The sequence below is a fragment of the Mesoplodon bidens genome (assembly GCF_964165515.1).
Source record: "Mesoplodon bidens genome assembly, chromosome: 16".
Taxonomy (NCBI): domain Eukaryota; kingdom Metazoa; phylum Chordata; class Mammalia; order Artiodactyla; family Ziphiidae; genus Mesoplodon; species Mesoplodon bidens.
Genome location: NC_138173.1, coordinates 13,648,798 through 13,675,081, shown reverse-complemented (window position 1 = coordinate 13,675,081; position 26,284 = coordinate 13,648,798). Strand labels below are relative to the sequence as shown.

The 26,284-nt window shown below is 40.0% G+C and overlaps 1 protein-coding gene across 1 annotated transcript in view; it reads left to right on the top strand.

The window, feature by feature from the left end:
* The window catches only part of CPA6 (carboxypeptidase A6), a 266,324-nt gene that overhangs the window by 168,026 nt on the left and 72,014 nt on the right, over positions 1-26,284 (top strand). The window contains exons 3-4 of the mRNA XM_081258400.1: positions 11,969-12,093; positions 24,584-24,698. Of these exons, the coding sequence (XP_081114526.1) occupies positions 11,969-12,093; positions 24,584-24,698 (240 nt within the window). The remainder of the gene's footprint in view (positions 1-11,968; positions 12,094-24,583; positions 24,699-26,284) is intronic.

The following is a 26,284-nucleotide window of genomic DNA, read 5'->3' as shown; positions in this document are numbered from 1 at the left end:
TATCTCATTAATTGATTTGTATATGTTGAGCCATCCTTGAATTCCAGGGTTAAATTCCACTTGACCATAGTGTATGATCCTCTTAATGTGCTGTTGAATTCAGTTTGCTAATATTTTGTTTATTTATTTATTTTTTGCGGTACGCGGGCCTCTCACTGTTGTGGCCTCTCCCATTGCGGAGCACAGGCTCCGGACATGCAGGCTCAGCGGCCATGGCTCACGGGCCCAGCCGCTCCGTGGCATGTGGGATCTTCCCGGACCGGGGCGCGAACCCGTGTCTCCTGCATCGGCAGGCGGACTCTCAACCACTGCGCCATCAGGGAAGCCCCAAGTTTGCTAATATTTTGTTGAGAAGTTTTACATCTGTATTCATCAGGGATATTGGCCTGTAGTTTTCTTTTCTTGTGGTATCAGTGTAATGTTGGCCTCATAAAATGAGTTTTAAACTTTTTCAGAGTTTGAGAAAGGTAAATGTTAAGTCTTCTTTAAATGTTGGATAGAATTAACCAGTGAAACCATCTCATCCTGGGTTCTTCTATGTTGGGAGGTTTTTGATTACTGATTCAATTTCCTTACTAGCTATTGGTCTGTTCAGATTTTCTATTTCTTCATGATTCAGTCTTGGTAGGTTGTATGTTTCTAGGAATATATCCGTTTCTTATTTTTAACAAATCCATTTCTTATTTTTAACAACGAATATAACTGTTGTCCAATTTTTTGGTGTATAATTGTTCATAGGAGTCCCTTATGATCCTTTGTATCTGTTGTATTAGTTGTAAAATGTCCTCTTTCGTGTCTGAATTTACTTATATGAGTAAGTAAAATAAAGTCTTTTCCTTAGTCTAAAAAAACCTTTTTAGGGTTTCCCTGGTGGCACAGTGGTTGAGAGTCCGCCTGCCGATGCAGGGGACATGGGTTCATGCCCCAGTCCGGGAGGATCCCACATGCCACGGAGCGGCTGGGCCCGTGAGCCATGGCCGCTGAGCCTGAGCGTCCAGAGCCTGTGCTCTGCAAAGGGAGAGGCCACAGCAGTGAGAGGCCTGCGTACCACAATAAATAAATAAACAAACAAATAATTTAGACTTCTATCTTTTTTTTTTAGTGTACCTAAAGTTTTGTAAATTTTACTTATCCTTTTTAGAAAAAAACTTCTCAGTTTCAGTAATCTTAGCTATTGTTTTTCTGGTCTCTCATTTATTTTTCACTCTGGTCATTATTTCCTTTCTTCTGCTTACTTGGGGCTTAATATTTTCTTCTTTTTCTAGTTCCTTGAGTTGCGAAGTTGTTTGAGATCTTTTTTCTTAATGCAGGCATTTATCAATATAAATTTCTATCTTGCAAATGCTTGTATCATCCCATAGGTTTTGATATATTGTGTTTCCATCTTTGTTTGAAGATACTTTAAAATACCCTTTGATCTCCTCTTTGACCCGTTGGCTCTTCAGGATTGTGTTGTTTAATTTCCACACTTGTGAGTTTTCCAGTTATCCTCCTGGTATTGATTTCTAGTTTCATATCATTGTGTTCAGACCAGATGTTTGGTATGATTTCAATCTTCTTAAATTTGCTAAGACTTGTTCTGGGGCATCATCTATCTTGGAGAATGCTCCATGTGCACTGGAGAAGAATGTGTATTCTGCTGCTGTTGAATGAAATGTCTGTTAGGTCCATTTGGTCTAAAGTATGGTTTAAGTCCCATGTTTTATTGTTGATTTTCTGTCTGGATGATATAGCCATCATTGAAAGTGGAATATTAAAGTCCCTTACTATTATTGTATTGTTGACTACATAGTCTCCCTTCAGGTTCATTTGTATTTGCTTAATATATTTAGATCTGATACGTATATATATTTATAAATGCTATAACTTCTTGATGAATTGACCCCTTACCATTATATAATGATGTTGTCTCTTGTTACCATTTTTAATTTAAAGTCTATTTTGTCTGATTATAAGTATAGGTACCCCGAATCTCTTTTGTTTTTAACTTTCATGGAATATCTTTTTCTATCTCTTCCCTTTGAGTTATATGTGTCCTTAAGCTGAAGTGAGTCTCTTGTAGGCAGAATATAGTTGGTTCTTGTTTTGTATCCTTCACTTACTTTATGTCTTTTGATTGGAGAATTCAACACGTTTACATTTAGAGTAATTATTAATATATAAGGATTTACTAATGCCAACTTAAATATTTTTATGGCTATTTTGTGGTTCCTTCATTCCTTTATTTCTCTCTTGGTGCCTTCTTATGTGAATTGATGATTTTTCCATAGTGGTATTTTTTTATTTCCTTCTCTTTATCTCTTGTGAATGTATTGTAGTTTTTGTTTTGTGGTTACTGTGAGACTTATATAAGACACTATATATACCACAGCCTATTTAACTCTGATAACAATTCAACTTCAATAACATACAAAAACTACCCTTTTACTCCCCGTTTTTATGTTTTTGATGTCATAATTTACATCTTTTTATATTCTGTATCCATTAAGAAACTGTAGCTATAGCCCTTTTTAACGCTCTTTTCCTTTAACCTTTACCCTAGAGTTAAGTAGTTAACATGCCACTATATTACAGTATTAGAGCATTCTGAATATGACTATAAGCTTACCTTTACCATTGCTGTTGTATGTTTTCATGTTTCTAATTATCATCCTTTCATTTCAGCTTGAAGAACTTTCAGCATTTCTTGTAAGGCAAGTTTATTGATGATGAATTCCCTCAGCTTTTGTTTATTAGGGAAAGTCTTTATTTGGCCTTCATTTCTGAAGGACAACTTTGCTGGGTAGAGTATTCTTGGTTGACAGTTCCTTTCTTTCAGCACTTTGCATATAACATCCCATTCTCCTCTGATCTGCAAGTTCTCTGCCACTGATAGCCTAATGGGGATTCCCTTTGATGAGAGAATTTTTTCTCTCTTGCTGCCAAAATTTTCTCTGTCTTTGATTTTAGTTTTCTTACAATGTGTTTTGGAGAAGAGCTTCTTGGATTGAAATTTTGGCGTGACCTATTTGCTTCATGAACTTCGATGTCCACATTTCTCCGTAGGTTTGGGACATTCTCAGCTATTATTCTTTAAATAAGCTTTCTTCCCCTTTTTCTGTCTCATCTCCTTCTGGGACTCCAGTGATGTGTTCATTATTTCTGTTTTATGGTGTCCCATAAGTCCTGTAGGCTTTTTTTTTTTTTGCTCTTCTAAGTGGATAACTTCAGATGACCTGTTTGTAGCTCACTGATTCTCTCTTCAGTTTGGTCAAATCTAATGTTAAAACTCTCTGTTCTTTAGTTCAGTCATTGTATTCTTCAGCTCCAAATTTTCTGTTTGGTTCTTTTTTGTTTTCTACTTTACTAAACTTCTCATTTTGTTCTTGTATTGTTTTTTCTGATGTTAAATTGTTTGTGATCTTTTGTAGCTCTCTAAGCATTTTTAGAATAATTGTTTTGAATTCTTTGTCAGGCAATTCCTGAATCTCCATTTCCTTGGGGCCAGTTACTGGAGGTTTACTATATTCCTTTGGTGGAGTCATGATTCCCTAATTCTTTCTGATCCCTGTAGCCTTGCATAAGTATCTGCACATTTGAAGGAGCCGTCACTTCTAGATTTTGTGGACTGACTTCCCTAAGGGAAGACTTTCACCTGCAGGTGGGGGCATGCTGTGATGCTAGGGTTTTATGGTACAGGGTGCAACTGTGGGGACATGTAGTGGTCCCAGGTCCAGGGGTGTATGATGGCTCTTCAGCTCAGACCACTGAGGTCCAAAGCATCAACAACTGTGTGGTCCTTTGCAAACACTTGTGGGGGGTTCATGGCGGCTGCAAGGGCTGTTGGGGTCCTTGGCAGCCCCTCCAGGTCCAATGGCTATAGATCAGGGCAAGAAGCATTGGTGACCAGAGCAGGTGGTATGCACACACTCAGCTGTGGGGACCGATTGCAGGTGCCTGTGTAGTAGCAGGGACTGGATGCAGATATACTTGTAGTAATAGGGGCCAAGACAGGCAGCAAGGATCAGGGTTAACCATGAGCTTACTGGAAACTACAGGAGCCCTGGTTGTTGGTGTGCCCTCCAATCACTACACAATCTCCCCCTGGGTGTGTACACTGCCGTGAGGCTGGTGACAGGGTTGGGCGAGGCAGGTGTGCAGCTGGAGAAGCTAACTACAGGTGAGCATCATGGTGCAGGCCAGTGACAGAAGACAGGGTCTGAACTGGGCCCACAGACAGTTGCAGGGGCCCTAGCTATACAATCTCCCTCAAGGTGGGTACGCTGCAGTGGAGCCTGGTAATGAGCGTCAGTTCAGTTGCATGCAAGTGCCCAGCTGGAGGGGCAGCCCTGAGGACATGCACAGTAGTGGGGGTCAGCCACAGGGGTCAAAGCAGGTCAAATGTTTGTACTTGCACAGCCACAGAGGCCTGAGCTGACTGCTGGTACACCCCCAGGCTCTGCCAGGATAGGGGGTAGGGAGAGGGGGAACTCAGACAGCTGACATCAGCAAATATGAATACCTTTGGGGCAAAAGCTGTTGAAATGTGCAGGAGGTCTGTGGCAGCTGTGTTGGCCATTGGTTCCTTCTTCAGTGGCAATTCCTACTCAGTTTCTCTTTAAAGAGGTCACTGTGAACCATGATCACTCCCACTACATGGCTGCTAGCAGTAGCCCCTGCTTTTCTTCCTTGTTCCTAGCCCTCGCTACACGTTTCAGTTTTGCCAGTCTGGGTAAGATGAAACTGAAGCAGAGCCTTCGTGTAGTGCCCCAAAGACTGCTGGTTGCTTGCCTTGCTCTTCCTTTCCTACCAAGGGGAATGCTTTCTAACTGGGCTGTTCCCTCTTGGTACTGAGCAATGCTCATTTGGGGGATAGGATGATGCAGGCAAAATGAATCTGTCTTTCTTTTCTTCTTGTGCAGTTATTCTCCGTTTTTTTTTTTTTTGGTTCCACTGTGTTGCTGAAACTTCTTAAGTAGACTCCAAATCTCACCCAAAGCTGTTTTTATTTGTGGATATCTAATTGTTGATCTTTGTTGGAGGATGGGGGCTGGGGTCTCCTATGTCACCATTTTGGTAACATCACCTATACCTACTAATCTATATAACCTGCTTTTTCACTTAATGTTATTTTTGTGAAGATATTTCAAGGCTGAGCAAAACACATTTACATTGATGTGTGTGTATATATTTACTTTGATATTATATCTCTAAATGCTGCTAATCTTTAAGTTTCATGGTTTACCTGTATTGACTCTCTTGCCTTCTCTGTATACAGTGATTTGTGAATAATGACAGTCTTGTTTCTTCGGGTTCTTAGCCTTTTTTTTCCTTTTCTTTATTCTTTTGCTGGCAGTGACCCTCAGTATGAGAGTCTGTGGAACTGGCGTTAAAGTACATTTACTTTGTTTCTGACTTTAAAATGAATGCTTCTAACACTACTCTTGTATACAGATGCTTGCTGAAGATTTTTGGTAGATACTCTTTAATAGCCTAAGGAAGTACACTTTTTCAGTACTAGTTTCTACAGATACTTTTTCTTCTGAGTGTATTGATATGATCATATGGCTTCTTTTCTTTAATACATTACTACTAATATGATGAAATACACTAATAATGTTAAACTAATATTGCATTCAGTAGTGATGTTAATACCTTTTTCCTATATTTAGTTTGCTAACATACATTTCTAGGGTTGGCACCTATGTTCATAAGTAAGATTGGCTTATAATCGTTTTCCTCAGGCTATTACTTTCTTGCTGCTAATATTGGTCATTTGAACCTTCATTCTTTTGTTCTTAAGCAGATGTGCTAATAATTTTTCTATTTTAAATGTTTCAAAGACCAGTTTTTGGTTTTCTTGATCCTCACCATTACTTTTGTTTTCCATTTTATCAATTTATCCTTTTTATTATGCCTTGTATTCTATTTTTTTGTATTACTATTTTTCTAACTTCTTGATTTAGACATATGACTCATCAATTTCTCATCTTTATTCTTCTGTAACAGGATCATTTAAGGTCATAAATTTCTCTCTTAGAAATGTCCTATTTAGTTTTGATTTGGTCCTAATTTTACTACAGTGTCTTCTTTAACCCACAAGTTATTTAAAGTCTGTTTTTTAATTTCTAAATGTAGATATCTTTTGTCATTGATTTCTAAATTTAATTACACTGTAATCAGAGAACATTTGTTTGACCTGAATTCTCTGACATTTGTTAAAACTTATTTTGTAGCCTGGTATTGAGTTAATTTTCAAAAAAATTCTAAGTGTGCTTGGGAAGCAATTATGATCTTTTGGTCACTGCGATATAATGGAAGATTTATAATTTAAAATCCTGATGATATTGCCCATTTTTGCCATATATATTTTGATACTGTTTTACTGGATACACTCAGATTGTAGTATTTCTATCTTCCTGGTATATTGAGCATTTTATCAGTATAGATGGATGTGCATATGTACATACATATGTATATAGATACAGATAGACATTTTTATATTTGTACACTATATATAGTGATATACATATTACTATATTATCCCCCAAAGTAGTTTTGCCCTAAATGCTTTGCTATTAATATAGTTCTACTAGCTTTTTTTTCTTATTTGTATGGGATATATCTTTTTCCATTCTTTTGTTTTCATTGTTTTTATTTTATGTCACTTATAACCAGTACTGAGGAGAATACTTTTTATTATTCAATATTCATGCTCTTTTAAACTGGTGAATGTAATCCTTTTTTTTTTTTTTTTTTTTTTGCGGTACGCGGACCTCTCACTGTTGTGGCCTCTCCCGTCGCGGAGCACAGGCTCTGGACGCGCAGGCTCAGCGGCCATGGTTCACGGGCCTAGCCGCTCTGCAGCATATGGGATCTTCCCGGACCGGGGCACGAACCCGTGTCCCCTGCATTGGCAGGCGGACTCTCAACCGCTGCGCCACCAGGGAAGTCGATCCTTTTTAATTAACTATATTTACTGACGTATTATTTCTTTTTTGAAACTTTTTTTTTTTTTTTTTTTTTTCTTTTTGCGGTATGCGGGCCTCTCACTGTTGTGGCCTCTCCCGTTGCGGAGCACAGGCTCCGGATGCGCAGGCCCAGCGGCCATGGCTCACGGGCCCAGCCGCTCCGCGGCATATGGGATCCTCCCAGACCGGGGCACGAACCCGTATCCCCTGCATCGGCAGGCGGACTCTCAACCACTGCGCCACCAGGGAGGCCCGAAACTATTTTTTTCTGATACGTTTTTCTGTGTTTTTTGTAGACACTTTCCCTCCCTTGAAGCTCCTTTACCTTTCCCCTGTTAATAACGTAATTGTCTTAAATATTCCATCTGTATGCAGTGATAACCACATCAAAGTATCTCCAAGAGTCCTTCATTTCCTTTCTTTTTCAGGAAATTGCTCTAGCCGTTCTTTTAGATACTAGGAAGATCTTGAGTCGAATAATCCTGCTATGTGTTGAATATATTGGCTTTTACTTACAGCGGATACCTCACTCATGTGTTTTATAATTGTTTTTCACGGGCTCTCCTTCAACAAGGTTTCAGATGAAAGAATTCTGCGTGGCCTGGCTTGACGGTACATCTTTGTCTGGAGGGGTTTTGCATTTATTACCACAAACTGCCTCCTTATCAAATCTTACTGGTGTGTAGTTGCTTTGTTTTGTTTTAATTCCTACTCTTTCACTGAGGCTATTGCCCTTTGAAGTTCTAGTTTTATGCTAGAACCTCAGTTCCAGCTCCAAACTTTGGGCCCCAGGTCTCAACCTTTTTCCCTGTATGGTTGTGACAGATTCCCACAATTCTGAACCTGAATTACCATTATAACTCACGTGCACACAGCCCTGGCATTTTTTCTTTATTTTAGGCTACTGGGAATTTCCCTTATGTTTGTGGGGGAGCTCCACTCTACTTTTAAAGGAATGTTAATTATATTTTATTCCGTATTCTAGGTGTCTTGCAGCAGAAGAGTGTTGAAGTTTTCTAGTTCTCTCTATTGCTGGAAATGTTAAGTCCCGTGGCTCGTTGGTCATTAGCGTAAACTGTCAAAAAGCTTTTAAGATCTTTTCTTTATTCCTGGTATTCTGAAATTTTATGATGATGTAATTTGGCGTGGGTCTATTCATTGTGCTTTCAGTAACCCCTTTTAATCTGGAAATTCATGATTTTCAGTTCTGAAAATTCTTGTATAAATGATCTGATAATGTTCTCCCTTCTACTCTGTCTTTATGACTCTCATTCATCAGATGTTGGACTTATGATTTAATTTCTTTTCTTACATTTTCTCTATTTGCCATCTTTTTACCATTTTGTGCTTCATCTTGGGAAACTTTCTCAACTTTGTTTTCTAATTATTCTATTGGATTATAAATTTCTGCTCTTTTTTATTCTCTAATTGTTCCTTTTTTAAAGCATTTTGCTACCAGGGCTACCAGGCCCTGCCTCAGGGGGACGCTGCTGGGTCACCAGGCTGCTAACCTGGTGAGCAGGTTAGCACCTCGCACTAATAGGCTAGAGGGAGGACCCCAAAATGGAGTTTGCCAGCAGCCGTGTCCTTGTGGTACCATGAGCTTCCCAAAAGGGCTGCCATCAGTATCTGTGTCCCCAGGGGGAGTCTCAGTCACACTGACCTTCAAATCCAGACAGTCTGGGGCTCATCTTCCTTTGCAGGAGCCCAGTGTGAGGCTCGGACCCCTTGTTCCTTGAGAAGAACCCCTGCAATCATGATTTTCCTCCTGGTTGTGGGTCATCTACCCAGGGGTGAAGTCTTGACTATACTGCACCTCCATCCCTCCTACCGTCTCATTGTGGTTCCTTCTTTATACCTTTAGTTGTGGCAAATCTTTTCTGCTAGTCTTCAGGTCATTCTCATCCATAGCTGCTCAGTAAATAGTTGTAATTATGGTGTGCCCTTGGGAGGGGGTGAGCTCAGGGTCTTCCTACTCCACCATGTTGGCCACCCATATGCTTTTCAGATAACAGTAAGAGCAAAGTTAATAGCTTTCAAGCTGTCACTGTGTGCCAGACTCTCTGCTATGTGTTTTACTTCTAATATTCCAGTTAATCTTAAAAACAAAAAACCTGTGGGTAGGTTTTAAAATGATCTTCACAGTACAGATGAGAAATCTAAGGCTCAGAAGTGTTAAAACCTCACCCAAAGTCACGCAGTCGATTCTGCAGAGCTAGCATTCCATCCCAGAGCCGTTGGATTCCCAAGTCTGTGCTGTTGACCTTTACACTAAACTGCCTCCACCTCTTAAATAAATCTGGCTGTGACTGGTAGTCATATAAGGAAAGGAATGCATGGGAACAACCACCAGCTTCCAAGGCCAGAAGGCTCTGCAAAGGAGCATCCTTTCCTTGGAATATCAGATGGCTATTTGCAGTGAAGACCTGACACGGTTGGCAAACAGCCTTAGGCCATCCTGACCAGGCCGGTGATACTTTGTCATCATAATCCAGGGTCACCCAATCCAGGGTCAGTTCAGAATCACTTCATCCAGATGGGATCAGGCTCTACAGAAATGATTAATGGTAACCTGCCCATGGTGGGCTGATTAGAACTTTGAAATACCTGCATATATAATTCTTAGGGCAAAAAGCCCCTAACAGGACAGACCAGGATGTGAGACCCACCAACCAGACTGTCTCAAACACTAAGTCTGGAAGGTGCTTCGTATTCTGAAATAGTCTCAGGAAATCCTGGAGACACTTACCCAGCCAGCAAATTATGGGCACTGGAGTTAGGCATATCCTGTGTCACCGTTTGGTAGCTGTGCATCCTTGGAAAAGTGACTTCACTCCTATGAACCTGAGTCTAGAAACACCTATAAAGTGGGTCGTACTTTACAAATCTCACGTGAGTATTACTGTCCGCTATATCTTGATACAGGCATCTGCCTGCCACCCAGACTGAAATATCCATGTTACTTATCCAAGCACCCCTTCCCTAAAATATTACTGGAGAACAATACAATTCATTTTAATTTACTTTCCTAATATCAAAACAAAATACAGTTCCTGATTTTTGAAAATTCTTTTTTGTTGGTTTCTTTTAGACGAACTGTTTTCTGATGACGTTTCCTAGGAAGCCTTCTCCAGGTCAGGCCATAGGGTCTGTTTCTTCCATGGAATTTTCCTATGGGGAAGCTATTCTCTCTACTCTCTTCTGTGGGATGAGGGTTCTTATTTTAGCATATGCCCCAGAAAACAGCACTTACAGACTCATCACCAGAGTGGTTGTTCAGATAGTTCAGGTTCCTGTGGCTCTCCACCCTCTAAATAGAGCACTGCTTCCTCATCTCCACAGGTATTAGGTGATACACCTTAATATCAAAATCTGTCTCTGTAATGGGTTTAGAGGCAAAGATGATTAAAGGATTAGAAAATCTAACAGGTAGAGAAAAGTGCTTTATCTCACAAGGGCAAGAAATCAGCCATTCCTCACTGAAGAATGGAACAAGAAAAAATGAAAAGTGTGCTGCGGTGTAAAGGATTAAGAAAATGTCTGACAATCTTGTCAAATGTGAATATGAGTTAAATTAGGATAGTGTCGACTCTCCTCTTTGGGAAACATAAAAGATGTCATTTAGATGCATCAAATGGGGACAGTTGGGTCCAGTCCTAGATGTATCCTTGCCCAAGGGCTGATAGATGGATCAACTGACCTCTCAGCATCCCTCCCAGCCCCACATTTGTGCTATGCTTGTTGGATTAGCATGTTAGTTGAGTCAGAGTTGCCCTTGCAGGTTAGCGGAGGAGTAAGCTTCTTGAAAGAAAAACAGGTAAATTCATTGTCCCCACAATAAATGCCTCTCTACCCTGTTCCAGATGAAATTATACCACCAGGGGTGTATTTCCTTCAGTACCGAAATATTTTCGGTCTTCTAGAGTTCCCTAACAGAATGCGGACACTGACACCTAAGTAAAGATGAAGTAACTAAACTTTATCAGATAAGGTCTTAGCAGAGATCAAGATCCTGCAGCAGACCAAGACGGGAAACGCAGGAAGAGGGAGTCCCAAATAGGAGACGTAGGCGTGACTGCACAGGCAAACTGTGCCGTATTGAAAATGTAGCTCTTGGCTTGTGCGGAAGATGGGGCGGTCCTCCATCCCCACTGAATTCAGTCATTCTTTCAATGCCTGTGCAGCTCCTACCAGGCGTGGAGCACTAGACAAGCCCTGGGAACACTGCTGTAAGCCAAACATGGTTCCAGCATTCCTACAAAACACTGAACACGTGATGAACGTGTAGTCAGTTACCCTGTGGGGTCTACACTCATGCAGCAAATAACGACTGAGTTGCTGATGTGCACAAGGCATCATTTCGGGCGCTTGGAATGGGGTGGTAACCAAGTGGACAAATCCTTTGCCCTCGTGGAGCTTACATTCTGGTAAGAGGCAGTTACGTGATGAAAGAAGCATGAGGTGCTCTAAGAACTATGACAAGGAGCCCTACCCTAGCTAAGTCCCCCCCGAGAAAGGCATGTTTCTACTGACATGTGAAGGCTGAGGAGGAACGGGTGAATAGGCATAAAGTCGTGGGGGGAGGTGGCATCAGGAGAATGCTCCATTTAAAGTTACCAAACGTTGTCAAGCTACCATGATTTGCTTGTATAGTAGGATGAAGCGTCACTTATATCTTTCTCTTTCTTACTGGTATTCAAATATTTGTGCAATAAATAACTTTAAGCAATATCAAAGTCATACTTAAAACTATTTTACCTCATTTTTATCTTGTGACTTTAATGGATTGGTCTTTAAACTATTACTTGTAAACGATCACATTCTATATGGCTGTCATATAATTTGGACACTAAACAAAATCAACTAGGAGTTTTACCCTGATGATGTAAGCATTGAGTCTAATTCTAAAATGTGTTTGGTATTGCTGTATGCAAACAAGACAACATGTTTGACATTGTGACATGGATCTTTCCCCACCTACATTGAATATGAATTATAGGTTGGTTCCTGCACTACAGGTGGACCTGTGGCAGCCCAGCAGTATCTCCCAGGTATCAGAGGGAACAGTTACTGATGTCCATATTCCCCACAATGGTTCCCGAGCCCTGTTAGCCTTCCTACAGGAAACCAACATCCAGTACAAGTAAGCATGCTTTTTCCTTGCTTAATTCATTTGTACTCAGTTGAACTGAATGATAACTGTATTCAGGTTATACATTAAGTGCCAACAACTATGTTTCAGGTTCTATTTTTCACATTGGGGAAACCAACATGAATTTAACACAGTTATATTTGCCTTTCATGAGCTTCTTATTAGTGTAATGGGGGAGGGGGAAGCAACCATACTTCCCTGTCATTTCACCATTACCTGTAAGTAATCAAACATAGAAGCATTTCACTGTGTGAGGAAAGGAGAGTAGCTTATCCATGCCTACAAGGTGGATAGGGAGACAGGGACAGAAAAAAGCCAGACTCTGCAGGAGCTGTGTTAGGCAAAGGATGAGACTCAGGACCTTGAAGGCAGAGGGGACAATGCAAGCAAAGGCAAGAAGCAGCATAGTATGTGTGCAGGGAACTGGTATAAGTTGGGGAGCAGAAAGAAAAGATGCTGTAGAAGTGGGGGGAGGCCAGGTTGTGGGCAGCCTGCTGTTCAGTTAGGAGCTCAGACCTCATCTTATGGGTGATGCTGCACAACTGGAGGATGTCAGCAAGGGAACCACAAGTAAGTGGGCGGAGGAGCAGTACGAGGCTACAGGAGTGATCCAGATGAGAGAGAACGAGACCCCTGAGTCAAGACCAGAGTCCTGGAATCGAGAGAGAACTCCAAAATATGGTTCAGAAGCAAAACCACCTGGACTCTGCACTTGTTTGGATGGAGGAGGAATCAGGGATGACTCCAAGTCTTCTGTCTTTGGTGACTGAATAGACAGATTTGGATATTTTGAGGGTTTTGTTTTTTTGTTTTTTTAAGCGGTAAGAATGGAACAAGTGGAAAATAGTCGCAGGAGTCAAAGAAGAAACAAAAACCTTTTGAGAGAAAGGATGTCAGTGGCACCAAGTGCTGCAGTGATATCCTGCCAGAAAAGGATCGATCAGTTTCCTTTGGATTTGATGATGGATATTGCACCGGTAACTCTAATGTAGCATTAGATTGTTAGGAGCAGAAGACAGAAAAGTGAACAGGACGTGAGAACATGGAGCAGTAGAGCAGACTATTCTACTGCTCTTAGAAGTTACAATAGGGAGAGAGGCAGAGAGTGAGGAGGGACTACAGGAAGATGCTACATCAGTGGATGCTTGAGACTTGGCATGTTAGGGTAAGGAGGCAATTTGGGCCTGTAGGCTGAGGGGAAGGACCAGCAAGGAAGGAGACGTTGATGATGCAGGAAAGAATACACAGGTGAGGGAGGGGGGTTGAACACTAGTGAAAGATAGCTTATCCTATAAGACCAAAGAGGTAACTGTGGATCTAGTTAAGATTGTGGAGAAGAGAGTCAACAAGTTTAAAGAGATCATAACTGACAGCCAAATTATCTGGATGAAGTGAGAAGCAAAATTTATCTACTCTGAGTAAAGAAATAGGGGTTAAAGAGTGTTGTGAGAGAAAAATCAGGGTAAGAACCAATAATAGTGGTGGTTGCAGAGAAGAGAGATTGCAGTACTGTTACAGAGTTGAGGTTTTCTTGGTTAGGACCACAAAAAGATCAGGGTGGAGGGAAGTTGAGGTTCCTAGTGAGATACTAGCTCAAGTATTCATCCATGGGGTCTAGTCTGGATAGGAAGGGAGGAGAGTCGAGGAAGAATGATGGGACAAGACGGGAGAATCAAGGGTATTAAGATCTTTATATTTAAAACAGGTGTGAGGGCAACAAACTGGAAGGAAAGAAGTTTTGATAAAGTGTAGGCTATTGGATGTTAATAGTTCTGGGGAAGAACATTTATGGCTGGCGACAAGATTATAGGGGTAGCAATGAAGGAGATGGCTGAGGTGGAGGTCATTGAGGCTGATGCAGTCAAGAATGAGTGGGCTAGCAATTATACTCCAATAAAGATGTTATAAATAAATGGAAAGGGAAGGGAAAGGAAAGGAAAAGAAGAATGAGTGGGCTTAACCACCAGAAAACCATCCCAGCAGTCTTGTATTTCCTTGGCTTATGGCTAGATTAGAGGTGGAGGGAGAGAATGTACTCCTGGGACAAGAAATACCAGCTTGGAGGTAAGCAACCAGGAATGGCCTGATGCTGAAGAGAGGATGAGCTTTTCCTGGAAGTTAGAAGATTAATGGGGCAGCACCCATGGGAGCCCAGGAGGATGCTGACCTCCCCCTCCCTTCTGGCTCCGTGGTCAGAGAAGTGGGAGAAGAGACAGCCACGGAAGAATCTGTGTCCTTGAGAAAGTCTGGTTTCTATTGGGGCAAGAATATGAGAAGAGAGAGTTCTCTGAAGAGACTGGAGGATGTAGGAATTTTATTTACAATCAAAGAGGGATTCCAATAGGCACAAGGCAAAAGGATGTGGTGAAGAGATGGAGAGTCAGTGTAGAATCTGGGGGGGAGAAACACAGGCTAGTGAATTAGTGAGAAGGGAATGAGTGAGTTACCTTTTGTTTGTAACCCTAGGATTTCAGGGCTGAGAGGCATGAATGTAAATGACTAACCTCAACTACTCCAACTTTTCAGCAAGTGGTTGTACTGCCAAAACTGGCAGAAAGATCCCTGATGATGTCTGGCAAGGTCTGGAAGGGTTCATGGCTCTGAGTCAATGGTGAGAACCCTAGTCTCGGTGGAAGGTTGGGCCAAGGGGTGCAAAGGGGCTGTGACATCCCTCCCTGGTCCACACAAATACCTACCTTCCAGAGACATATTTACAGGCTTATTAAAATACTTATAGGCTTTTTGCAGAAAGGTATTTTATCTGTGTTTCTAGAACAGGGTAGAGTCAAAGCTGTGCATAAAACTCTTGTTCATATTGAACACATTTTAGTCATTGCTGTAGCTTTGAAAGCATGCTTTGATTCTCTGAATGCCTTTCAGGGAAGTGCTTATATATCTATAGGTCCTCAGTAAAAACTCACATGCCTCATTAATTATTATTTGGAAGAAAAGAATATACCAGTTATTAATTATTATTTAGAAGAATATACCAGTTATTTTTACAAGTGTCTGTTTCCTGCCATTCAATATAGGTCATGTGGAACTGATACAGAATCAAATATCACCCTTTATTCCACAGAGAAGAGAGTCTAAAAAACGAGTGTTTTAAACCAGTTGTCTCCTCATGGAGAGTACTCATTTAGAATTATTCATTTCGTTGTTCCCAAGATAATAACAGAGAACAGTCAGTTAAGTTCCACGGGGCTGGTAGGTAGAGATCATTTTAATTGACTTTTAGTATTGTAGCCAGGGGTATTTTCAAAAGATGATCATTTATTCTGTACAACTGTACATAATGTATAGTTACAGTCACCTTTATGTGACCGCATGTGTCTGGCCCCAGGTGATCCAGCCCTCTTAACAATATGACATAGGAGATGACTCCTTTTGCCATAAAAAAATTTCAAACATTTTGAAAATTAAATACCTTTAAAATTTTGACCACCCCCCCTTCTCCTCCCTGGAAGCTTTGGGGAGGTAGCTTTGTACTAAGTGATGACATCACTTGGAGAGTCCTTAATAGATCTAGGAGTCGCTATTTTAGGAGTGCATACAATTGGGGTAGAAATAATAACCAGCCATAAGGAACTAAGAAACTACAACAGTTTAAAAAAGCCATTTGGGGGCTTCCCTGGTGGCGCAGTGGTTGGGAATCCGCCTGCCAATGCAGGGGACACGGGTTCGTCCCCCGGTCCAGGAAGATCCCACATGCTGCGGAGCGGCTGGGCCCGTGAGCCATGGCCGCTGAGCCTGTGCTCTGCAACGGGAGAGGCCACGACAGTGAGAGGCCCGCGTACCGCAAAAAAAAAAAAAAAAAAAGGCCATTTTGGGCTCCATTCCTGGGCTTTTCGTCAACTCACTGGTTTCCAGTTGCCTACTTGACAAGGACCAAGCAGGCAGACCTGGTGTGACAGCCCAGTGGTCAGGAAGCTGTTGCTGTGCCACTGCTGCCACCACCGTCGTGACCATAATTGCCTCTCATGCCAGGAAGCTGGCGAGTAGACCCTGGAGTTCTGAGTCCGGCCACCTGACTGCCTCTAAACAGTCACACCTCTGCAACCTCGACACGCCACAGCCACAGCAGCAGGAGACGGCCTCTGCCTCGTTCTTAACTTCCTGTCTTGTGAGAGTTCACAGATTTGTACCCAGAACCACAGGTGCAAGAGAGTCGAGGAAAAGTACTTTTCAGCTTCCTAGCCCTTTCAGCACAGGAAGTCCAAAGAGGGCATAGGCATAAATGCTGAGAGGCAGTTGACCACATGCAGTAGACACACTCGAGAGAGAGAGGAAGCAAGGACCAGCTGTATTCTAATACTCTCTTCCACTTTTATCTAGGATAGAACCTAAGAGGACTGACAGCCATCAGTTTCCAGAATAATTAGCCTAAATTACTGGTTTCCAGATGTTAGCCTGACGATATATTAAATCACCTGGTGAGCTTTTTAGAAAGGCCCAATACCTATGCACAGGAGATTCTTGTCTAAGTAAGGCTCAGTGTGGCATATTTTTTTAAAGCTCATGGGTGATTTTAAAGCAGCCCATCTTGAGAATCACTGGCCTAAATGAATGGATGAATACTGGGGATCCAAAGGCCAGCTCTATTTAGGGCACTTGGAATCTTTAAAATAAAACTGAGAAGCTTAAGAGTTGATTCATCAAAGAAACTAATACCCAACTAGAGTGATGCCACAACCTCAGACTCTAAAACTTCATCATTTACTTTGGTTAAAACACTAGCAAACTTGACTAGAAAATACTAAGGTAAATATTTTGTAGGAGCAATTATCCATTAGAATTATTTTCACAGTTCATTTGGTTATGTAATTAGTAATATGTTTATCATTATCTGTTGATAAATGACTTAAGAATCTAATCAATTAAGGAGCATAGTTTTTCATACTGAAACTCCTGAGAAAATATTAGCTTTCTAAGGGGTACAGTGGTGGTTCTACCAAGAGTTTCCAAACAAGCAGATGTATCAGCATCAGAACTTTCTGGTGATGAATATGAGGAATTGGTCTTACCTTGAGGGGAAACAAGTTATCTGTGCTTGTTTATACTGGGTTGGCCAAAAAGTTCGTTCACATTTTCCTGATGTTGCAGGGAAACCCGAATGAACTTTTTGGCCAGCCCAGTATTTAGAAAGTCTGTCCATTTTGGAAATAATGCAAAAGTAATACACTAGAGCTCAATTCTGTAAACATGCTGTAAAGGTTTTTATAATTTTGAAAACTATTTTGTATGTATTCATTTATCTTTTTAAACTGGAAATTCAGAAGGAGATTCTTCTGTAGGTTGCTGGTTATGGCAAATCTATTTTTTTTTTCCCCTTACTTTCCTGAAATAGAGAAAAGTAGCCAGGAGAAATGGATAGATGGTACTGGCAAGGGAAAGACAGCTGGAAATTGCCTACTGTAACTGGAATTTGTTGACAGTTTATAACCAACCAACTCAGCCGTAATCAAACTCGCATTTTTCTTGACCACCCCAGATTCGCACACAACACAGGAAGATTGGACATTGACAAAGAAGTTCATTTGGTTCTTTACACCCACACTGGCAATATTGTAAAGTTCTTTAATCCATACAAACCTACTTTCATCTGTAACTCCTTTCTTTGAGGAAAGAAAGAAAGAACTAATACAGATCGTATTCAGACTGACGATCTAAACTCCACTCATATTTTGAGCCATGGCAAGCAGCTACCAAGCAAATTTACCAACGTGGTGCCACCACACCTTACCTTGATTTTTAATGTTTCTAATTTTAAAGGTTGAAAATTGAAACAAAAAGAACAGTAAGCTGATGATAAATTCCAGATTAAGTGCTTTGTCCACTGTGGGTCCTTGGTAAATAACAAATGAGTACATCAAAAGGAATTTCCTACACCCAGCATGACCCTAAGTAAATCTACTTCCTTTGAGGACCAAAAAGTATTTATTCAAGTAATTCAAGATAATTTTTTTACCAAGTGTCTTACATAGGTCAACTTTGAAACTCATTTAAAAATGCCATTACACGTTCTTTTAATGGCACTGAAACCACCAAGCCACAGGTTCTTTGGAAAGATAAAATATGAAAGCAAAGCTTTTTAGCTACCTTCCAGGCCCAGGAAAAATCACCGAGAGTCTCTTTAACATCTTTACGTAAAGGAGTGAGCACCTTGTTACTTCATGGCTTTAGTTAGAGGAGATTGGTGAGTACTGGGGTCACAAGCCTATGTCTAGCTCAGGGGTCTCATCAAGAACACCAGTCCACCAGTCCCTCCCATCAGGAAACTTACACAAGCCTCTTAGATAGCCTCATCTACCAGAGGGCAGACAGCAGAAGCAAGAAGAACTACAATCCTGCAGCCTGTGGAACAAAATCCACATTCACAGAAAGATAGACAAGATGAAAAGGCAGATGGCTATGTACCAGATGAAGGAACAAGATAAAACCCCAGAAAAACAACTAAATGACATGGAGATAGTCAACCTTCTAGAAAAAGAATTCACAGTAATGATAGTGAAGATGATCCAGGACCTCAGAAAAACAATGGAGGCAAAGATCAAGAAGATGCAAGAAATGTTTAACAAAGACCTAGAAGAATTAAAGAACAACCAGAGACGAACAATACAATAACTGAAATGAAAACTACAATAGAAGGAAACAATAGCAGAATAACTGAGGCAGAAGAATGGATAAGTGACCTGGAAGACAGAATGGTGGAATTCACTGCTGCGGAACAGAATAAAGAATGAAAAGAATGAAAAGAAATGAAGACAGCCTAAGAGACCTCTGGGACAACATTAAACGCAACAACATTTGCATTATAGGGGTCCCAGAAGGAAAAGAGAGAGAGAAGGGACCAGAGAAAATATTTGAAGAGATTATAGTCAAAAACTTCCCTAACATGGGAAAGGAAATAGCCACCCAAGTCCAGGAAGCACAGCGACTCCCATACAGGATAAACCCAAGGAGAAACACGCCGAGACACATAGTAAACAAATTGGCAAAAATTAAAGAAAAAGAAAATTTACTGAAAGCAAGGGAAAAATGACAAATAACATACAAGGGAACTCCCATAAGGTTAACAGCTGATTTCTCAGCAGAAACTCTACAAGCCAGAAGGGAGTGGCATGATATACTTAAAGTGATGAAAGGGAAGAAACTACAACCAAGATTACTCTACCCAGCGAGAATCTCATTCAGATTCAAAGGAGAAATCAAAAGCTTTACAGACAAGCAAAAACTAAGAGAATTCAGCACCACCAAACCAGCTCTACAACAAATGCTAAAGGAACTTCTCTAAGTGGGAAACACAAGAGAAGAAAAGGACCTAAAAAAACAAACCCAAAACAATTAAGAAAATGGTAACAGGAACAGACATACCAATAATTACCTTAAATGTGAATGGATTAAGTTCTCCAACCAAAAGACACAGGCTTGCTGAATGGATATAAAAACAAGACCCATATATATGCTATCTACAAGAGACCCACTTCAGACCTAGGGACACATACAGACTGAAAGTGAGAGGATGGAAAAAGATATTCCATGCAAATGAAAATCAAAAGAAATATGGAGTAGCTATACTCACATCAGATAAAATAGACTTTAAAATAAAGAATGTTACAAGAGACAAGGAAGGACACTACATAATGATCAAGGGATCAATTCAAGAAGAAGATATAACAATTATAAATATATATGCACCCAACATAGGAGCACCTCAATACCTAAGGCAACTGCTAACAGCTATAAAATAGGAAATCGACAGTAATACAATAATAGTGGGGAACTTTAACACCTCACACCAATGGACAGATCATCCAAAATGAAAATAAATAAGGAAACAGAAGCATTAAATGACACAATAGACCAGATAGATTTAATTGATATTTATAGGACATTCCATCCAAAACAGCAAATTACACTTTCTTCTCAAGTGCGCACAGAACATTCTCCAGGATAGATCACATCTTGGCTCACAAATCAAGCCTCAGTAAATTTAAGAAAATTGAAATCATATGAAGCATCTTTTCTGACAACAGTATGAGATTAGAAATGAATTACAGGGAAAAAAACATAAAAAACACAAACACATAGAGGTTAAACAATACAATACTAAATAACCAAGAGATCACTGAAGAAATCAAAGAAGAAATCAAAAAATACCTAGAGACAAATGACAATGAAAACACGACAATCCAAAACCTATGGGATGCAGCAAAAGCAGTTCTAAGAGGGAAGTTTATAGCAATACAATCCTACCTCAAGAAACAAGAAAAATCTCAAATAAACAATCTAACCTTACACCTAAAGGAACTAGAGAAAGAAGAATAAACAAAACACAGTTACAGAAGGAAAGAAATCATCAATATCAGAGCAGAAATAAATGAAATAGAAACAAAACAATAGCAAAGATCAATAAAACTAAAAGCTAGTTCTTTGAGAAGATAAACAAAATTGATAAACCATTAGCCAGACTCATCAAGAAAAAGAGGGAGAGGACTCAAATCAATAAAACTAGAAATTAAAAAGGAGAAGATACAACAGACACCACAGAAAATACAAAGCATCCTAAGAGACTACTACAAGCAACTCTATGCCAATAAAATGGACAACCTAGAAGAAATGGACAAATTCTTAGAAATGTATAACCTTCCAAGACTGAACCAGGAAGAAATAGAAAATATGAACAGACCAATCACGAGTAATGAAATTGAAACTGTGATTAAAAATCTTCCAACAAACAAAAGTCCAGGACCAGATGGCTTCACAGGTGAATTCTATCAAGCATTTAGAGAAGAGCTAACACCCATCCTTCTCAAACTCTTACAAAAAATTACAGAGGAAGGAACACTCCCAAACTCATTCTATGAGACCACCATCACCCTGATACCAAAACCAGACAAAGATGTCACAAAAAAAGAAAACTACAGGCCAATATCACTGATGAATATAGATGCAAAAATCCTCAGAAAAATACTAGCAAACAGAATCCAACAACACATTAAAAGGATCATACACCACAATCAAGTGGGATTTATCCCAGGGATGCAAGGATTCTTCAATATACGCAAATCAATCAGTGTGATACACCATATTAACAAATTGAAGAATAAAAACCATATGATCATCTCAGTAGATGCAGAAAAAGCTTTTGACAAAATTCAACACCCATTTATGATAAAAACTCTCCAGAAAGTGGGCATAGAGGGAACCTACCTCAACATAATAAAGGCCATATATGACAAACCCACAGCAAACATCATTCTCAGTAGTGAAAAACTGAAAGCATTTCCTCTAAGATCAGGAAAAAGACAAGGATGCCCACTCTCACCACTGTTATTCAACAGAGTTTTGGAAGTCCTAGCCACGGCAATCAGAGAAGAAAAAGAAATAAAAGGAATACAAATTGGAAAAGAAAAGTAAAACTGTCACTGTGTGCAGATGACATGATACTATACATAGAGAATCCTAAAAATGCCACCAGAAAACTATTAGAGCTAATCAAAGAATTTGGTAAAGTTGCAGTATATAAAATTAATGCACAGAAATCTCTTGCATCCCTATACACTAATGATGAAAAATCTGAAAGAGAAATTAAGGAAACACTCCAATTTACCACTGCAACAAAAAGAATAAAATGCCTAGGAATAAACCTACCTAGGGAGACAAAAAACCTGTATGCAGAAAACTGTAAGACACTGATGAAAGAAATTAAAGATACCAACAGATGGAGAGAGATACCATGTTCTTGGATTGGAAGAATCAACATTGTGAAAATGACTCTACTACCCAAAGCAATCTACAGATTCAATGCAATCCCTATCAAATTACCAATGGCATTTTTTACAGAACTAGAACAAAATATCTTAAAATGTGTATGGAGACACAAAAGACCCCAAATAGCCAAAGCAGTCTTGAGGGAAAAAAACAGAGCTGGAGGAATCAGACTCCCTGACTTCAGACTATACTGCAAAGCTATAATCATCAAGACAATATGGTACTGGCACAAAAACAGAAACATAGATCAATGGAACAAGATAGAAAGCTCAGAGATAAACCCACACACCTATGGTCAACTAATCTATGACAAAGGAGGCAAGGATATACAGTGGAGAAATACAGTCTCTTCAGTAAGTGGTGCTGGGAAAACTAGACAGCTCATGTAAAAGAATGAAATTAGAACATTCCCTAACACCATACACAAAAATAAACTCAAAATGGATTTGAGGGCTTGCCTGGTGGCGCAGTGGTTGAGAGTCCACCTGCCAATGCAGGGGACACGGGTTTGTGCCCCGGTCCAGGAAGATCCCACATGCCGCAGAGTGGCTAGGCCCGTGAGCCATGGCTGCTGAGCCTGTGTGTCTGGAGCCTGTGCTCTGCAACGGGAGAGGCCACAACAGTGAGAGACACATGTACCGCAAAAAAAAAAAAAAAAAAAATGGATTCGAGACCTAAATGTAATACTGGACACTATAAAACTCTTAGAGCAAAACATAGGAAGAACACTCTTCGACATAAATCACAGCAAGATCTTTTTTGACCCACCTCCTAGAGTAATGGAAATAAAAATAAACAAAATGGACCTAATGAAACTTAAAAGCTTTTGCACAGCAAAGGTAACCATAAACAAGATGAAAAGACAACCCTCAGAATGGGAGAAAATATTTGCAAACGAATTAATGGACAAAGGATTAATCTCTAAAATATATAAACAGCTCATGCAGCTCAATATTAAAGAAACAAACAACCCAATCAAAAAATGGGCAAAAGACCTAAATAGACATTTCTCCAAAGGAAACATACAGATGGCCAAGAAGCACATGAAGAGCTGCTCAACACCACTAATTATTAGAGAAATGCAAATCAAAACTACAATGAGGTATCCCCTCACACCAGTTAGAATGGGCATCATCAGAAAATCTACAAACAACAAATGCTGGAGAGGGTGTGGAGAAAAGGGAACCCTCTTTCACTGCTGGTGGGAATGTAAATTGATACAGCCACTATGGAGAACAGTATAGAGGTTCCTTAAAAAACTAAAAATAGAATTACCATATGACCCAGCAATCCCACTACTGGGCATATACCCAGAGAAAACCACAATTCAAAAAGACACATGCACCCCAGTGTTCATTGCAGCACTATTTACAATAACCAGGTCATGGAAGCAACCTAAATGCCCATCGACCGACGAATGGATAAAGAAGTTGTGGTACATATATACTATGGAATATTACTCAGCCATAAAAAGGAATGAAATTGAGTCATTTGTTGAGACGTGGATGGATCTAGAGACTGTCATACTGAGTGAAGCAAGTCAGACAGAGAAAAACAAATATCGTATATTAACTCATGTATGTGAAACCTAGAAAAATGATACAGATGAACCGGTTTACAGGGCAGAAGTTGAGACACAGATGTAAAGAACAAACGTATGGACACCAAGGGGGGTAAACTGCGGGGGGCAGGGATGGTGGTATGTGTGCTGAATTGGGCAATTGGGATTGACATGTATACACTGATGTGTATAAAATTGATGACTAATAAGAACCTGCTGTATAAAAAAATAAATTTAATTTAAAAATTAAAAAAAATAATAATAACACCAGTCCAGCTGGTTCCATACATTTCAGTGACTCGAATCCCTCACCCTGGCCTCGGCCTTCAATTTCCAAATGCATTCACTTTGATTACCTAAGCTTGTCTTCTCTTGGTGTCCTTGATACTGGTAGGCAGTGAAATTAGCTTTTTCCGACTCTAGGTATTTCTTCCATTTCCTCTTGAGTATTGTAGTTTCTTTCTTTCCCTTTTCTGAGTCTTGGGTCAAGTATGCCGGGTGACAACATGACAAAAGTTCAGTGACAAAAGGCATGGGAACAGATAGAAGCAGCCGAACAGGAGGATGTGGCAAAGGAGTGGGGGAGCTTGTCATGCTTCATTTTTCATCATGTCACACGGGACCTGAGTCTAAAGCCTGGAACTTGGGTTCACATTCCAAGTTCCAATTGTGGCTCTGTGCTCACTGGAAGAGTGATATTGACAAGTTCTTAACCCTTTTGAGGCTCAGTTTCCCCATTTGTAAAATGGAGATAACAATAAAGTCTAACCTCATAGGGTTATTAACTAAGCTCATGTAAAATACACAGCACAGTGCCTGCCACCTGATAGGTGCTCAGTAAATATGTGTTCCCACGCCATCATTCAGTTCTTGTAGCTGCTCAATCAATGGTAGTTATTATTAGGCTCATTATTACTTGGGAATACCTGCCTATAATTTTCTATTTTATATTCATTATATCATTTATTTAAGTTTTTATTTTCTGAAAAAGAACACCTTCCCAACAGTTGGTATTTTTAGAAATGTCAATCTTCACTGTCCTTTTCTTTCTTCACTTTTTCATAGATGCATGATTTTCTTTTGATATTGACTGATTTTTGTATTATTTCCATTTAATTTTCATCATGTCTATCATTTCAAATCCAGGATCCTCATGGAAGATCTTCAGAAAGTACTGGAAAAGGGAAGCAGTTTGCCAACCCAGAGAAGTCGAAGATCCGTCTCTGGATATAATTATGAAGTTTATCACTCCTTAGAAGAAGTATGTAATCAAAGGACATTTTGTTGCTTTTTAACAAGTGCATCTTTATCATTTAAGTCTCAGGATTGGGAGAGAAGCGTAAGGACAGAGGCAGAGGCTATATGAAGAATACGTACAGCTCTTACATGGCCCAGGCACCTCAGTTCTCTTCCATTAAGCCTTTTACACTATATAAGTAGCAGCAAAATAATTTTAATTTCACCTGCTTTATCCAACCCACCTCTACAATGGACAGGGGAAGTTCAATGGAGAGTGCAGTAAAGCTGCTATACAGTCGCCCCTCGGTATCCGAAGGGCATTAGGTCCAGGACCCCCTACAGATACCAAAATCATGGATACTCAAGTCCCTTGTGTACAACGGCGTAGTACAGTCAGCCCTTGGTATCCAATGGTTCTGCATCCCCAGATGTGGAGGGCTGACTGTAATTATGGTTATAAACACCCTAATTGAAAAACGCATGGACGGTAGAGCTAGCCAGACTTTGAGAGCAATGGTTTGGTTGAGGGGTAGAGTGAACTTTGATGTTTGCCCCATACCCTCTGCAAATTTGAGACCTCCCCAAAACCAAGCTTCATTTGTGGCACCTCAGGGACTGTTAGCTTGCTGTTATTTACTGTATCTGAGAAACACAAGGACCCATCCCCACTGCCACTACTGTACATCTGAGCAACAACTAGTTATTCTTCAAATCTCAAGTTAAGCAAGAAGAGAGATGTTTCTGCTATCCCAGATGGGGTCAGAACTCCCTACTCTCAATCCCCAGAGTACTACTTGCACCCACAGTACATGGATGTGATGATACCTATCATAGTTGTTAATTATGTTACTGTATGATTATTTGATTAATGCCTTTCTCTCCGAATAAGCTGAAAGGGCCATGGGGACAAGCCATTGCTTTCTTGTTCACCACTGTATCTGCCGTGGCAAGCAAAGAGAGGCTTCCAAATAGATAGCTGTTGACAGGATGACTAAATGGATGAGTACATACATTTTTTCATCCTTCCCCTGAATTGAGCCCAGGAATGCCAGTCATAGAACAAATGAGATCCTGTTATATTCTTAAGAGAATTTTTGGTTCTCTTGATAACAACTTTCCTTTCAAAATTATTTCTACATATTTCCTGTTTTTAACATACTTTTTAGAAGCTTGAAGTTACCAGCAATGGAAAGGATTTCGATAACTTGACATATTAGATATGTCAAGTTAGATTAGACATTTAGATAACTTGGCATGCTTGCTATTAACATGCACTAGAAAAAAAATCAAAATTTAAAAATATATTAATATAGGTATATACATACATATATGTAAATGTATGTGTGTGTGTGTATCCTGCTCATTAGACTAAATAGGGATATAAAAAAAGGAAGATGTTTTTTGGTGTTTTTTTTAAGAATAGACGCTTTCTTTCACATCATGGAACAGAGGGACACTTTTCTGTGACTTCCTTACTCCTTTATTGGGCTTCAAGTCAGAAATGTCACCCATCTTTCTAAGTGCCTTCTTTATCCATCTCAAATATACCTTTCCCTGATGACAGATAAATGTGTGTGAATGGATCAATGCAAATGTATCGCTATTACT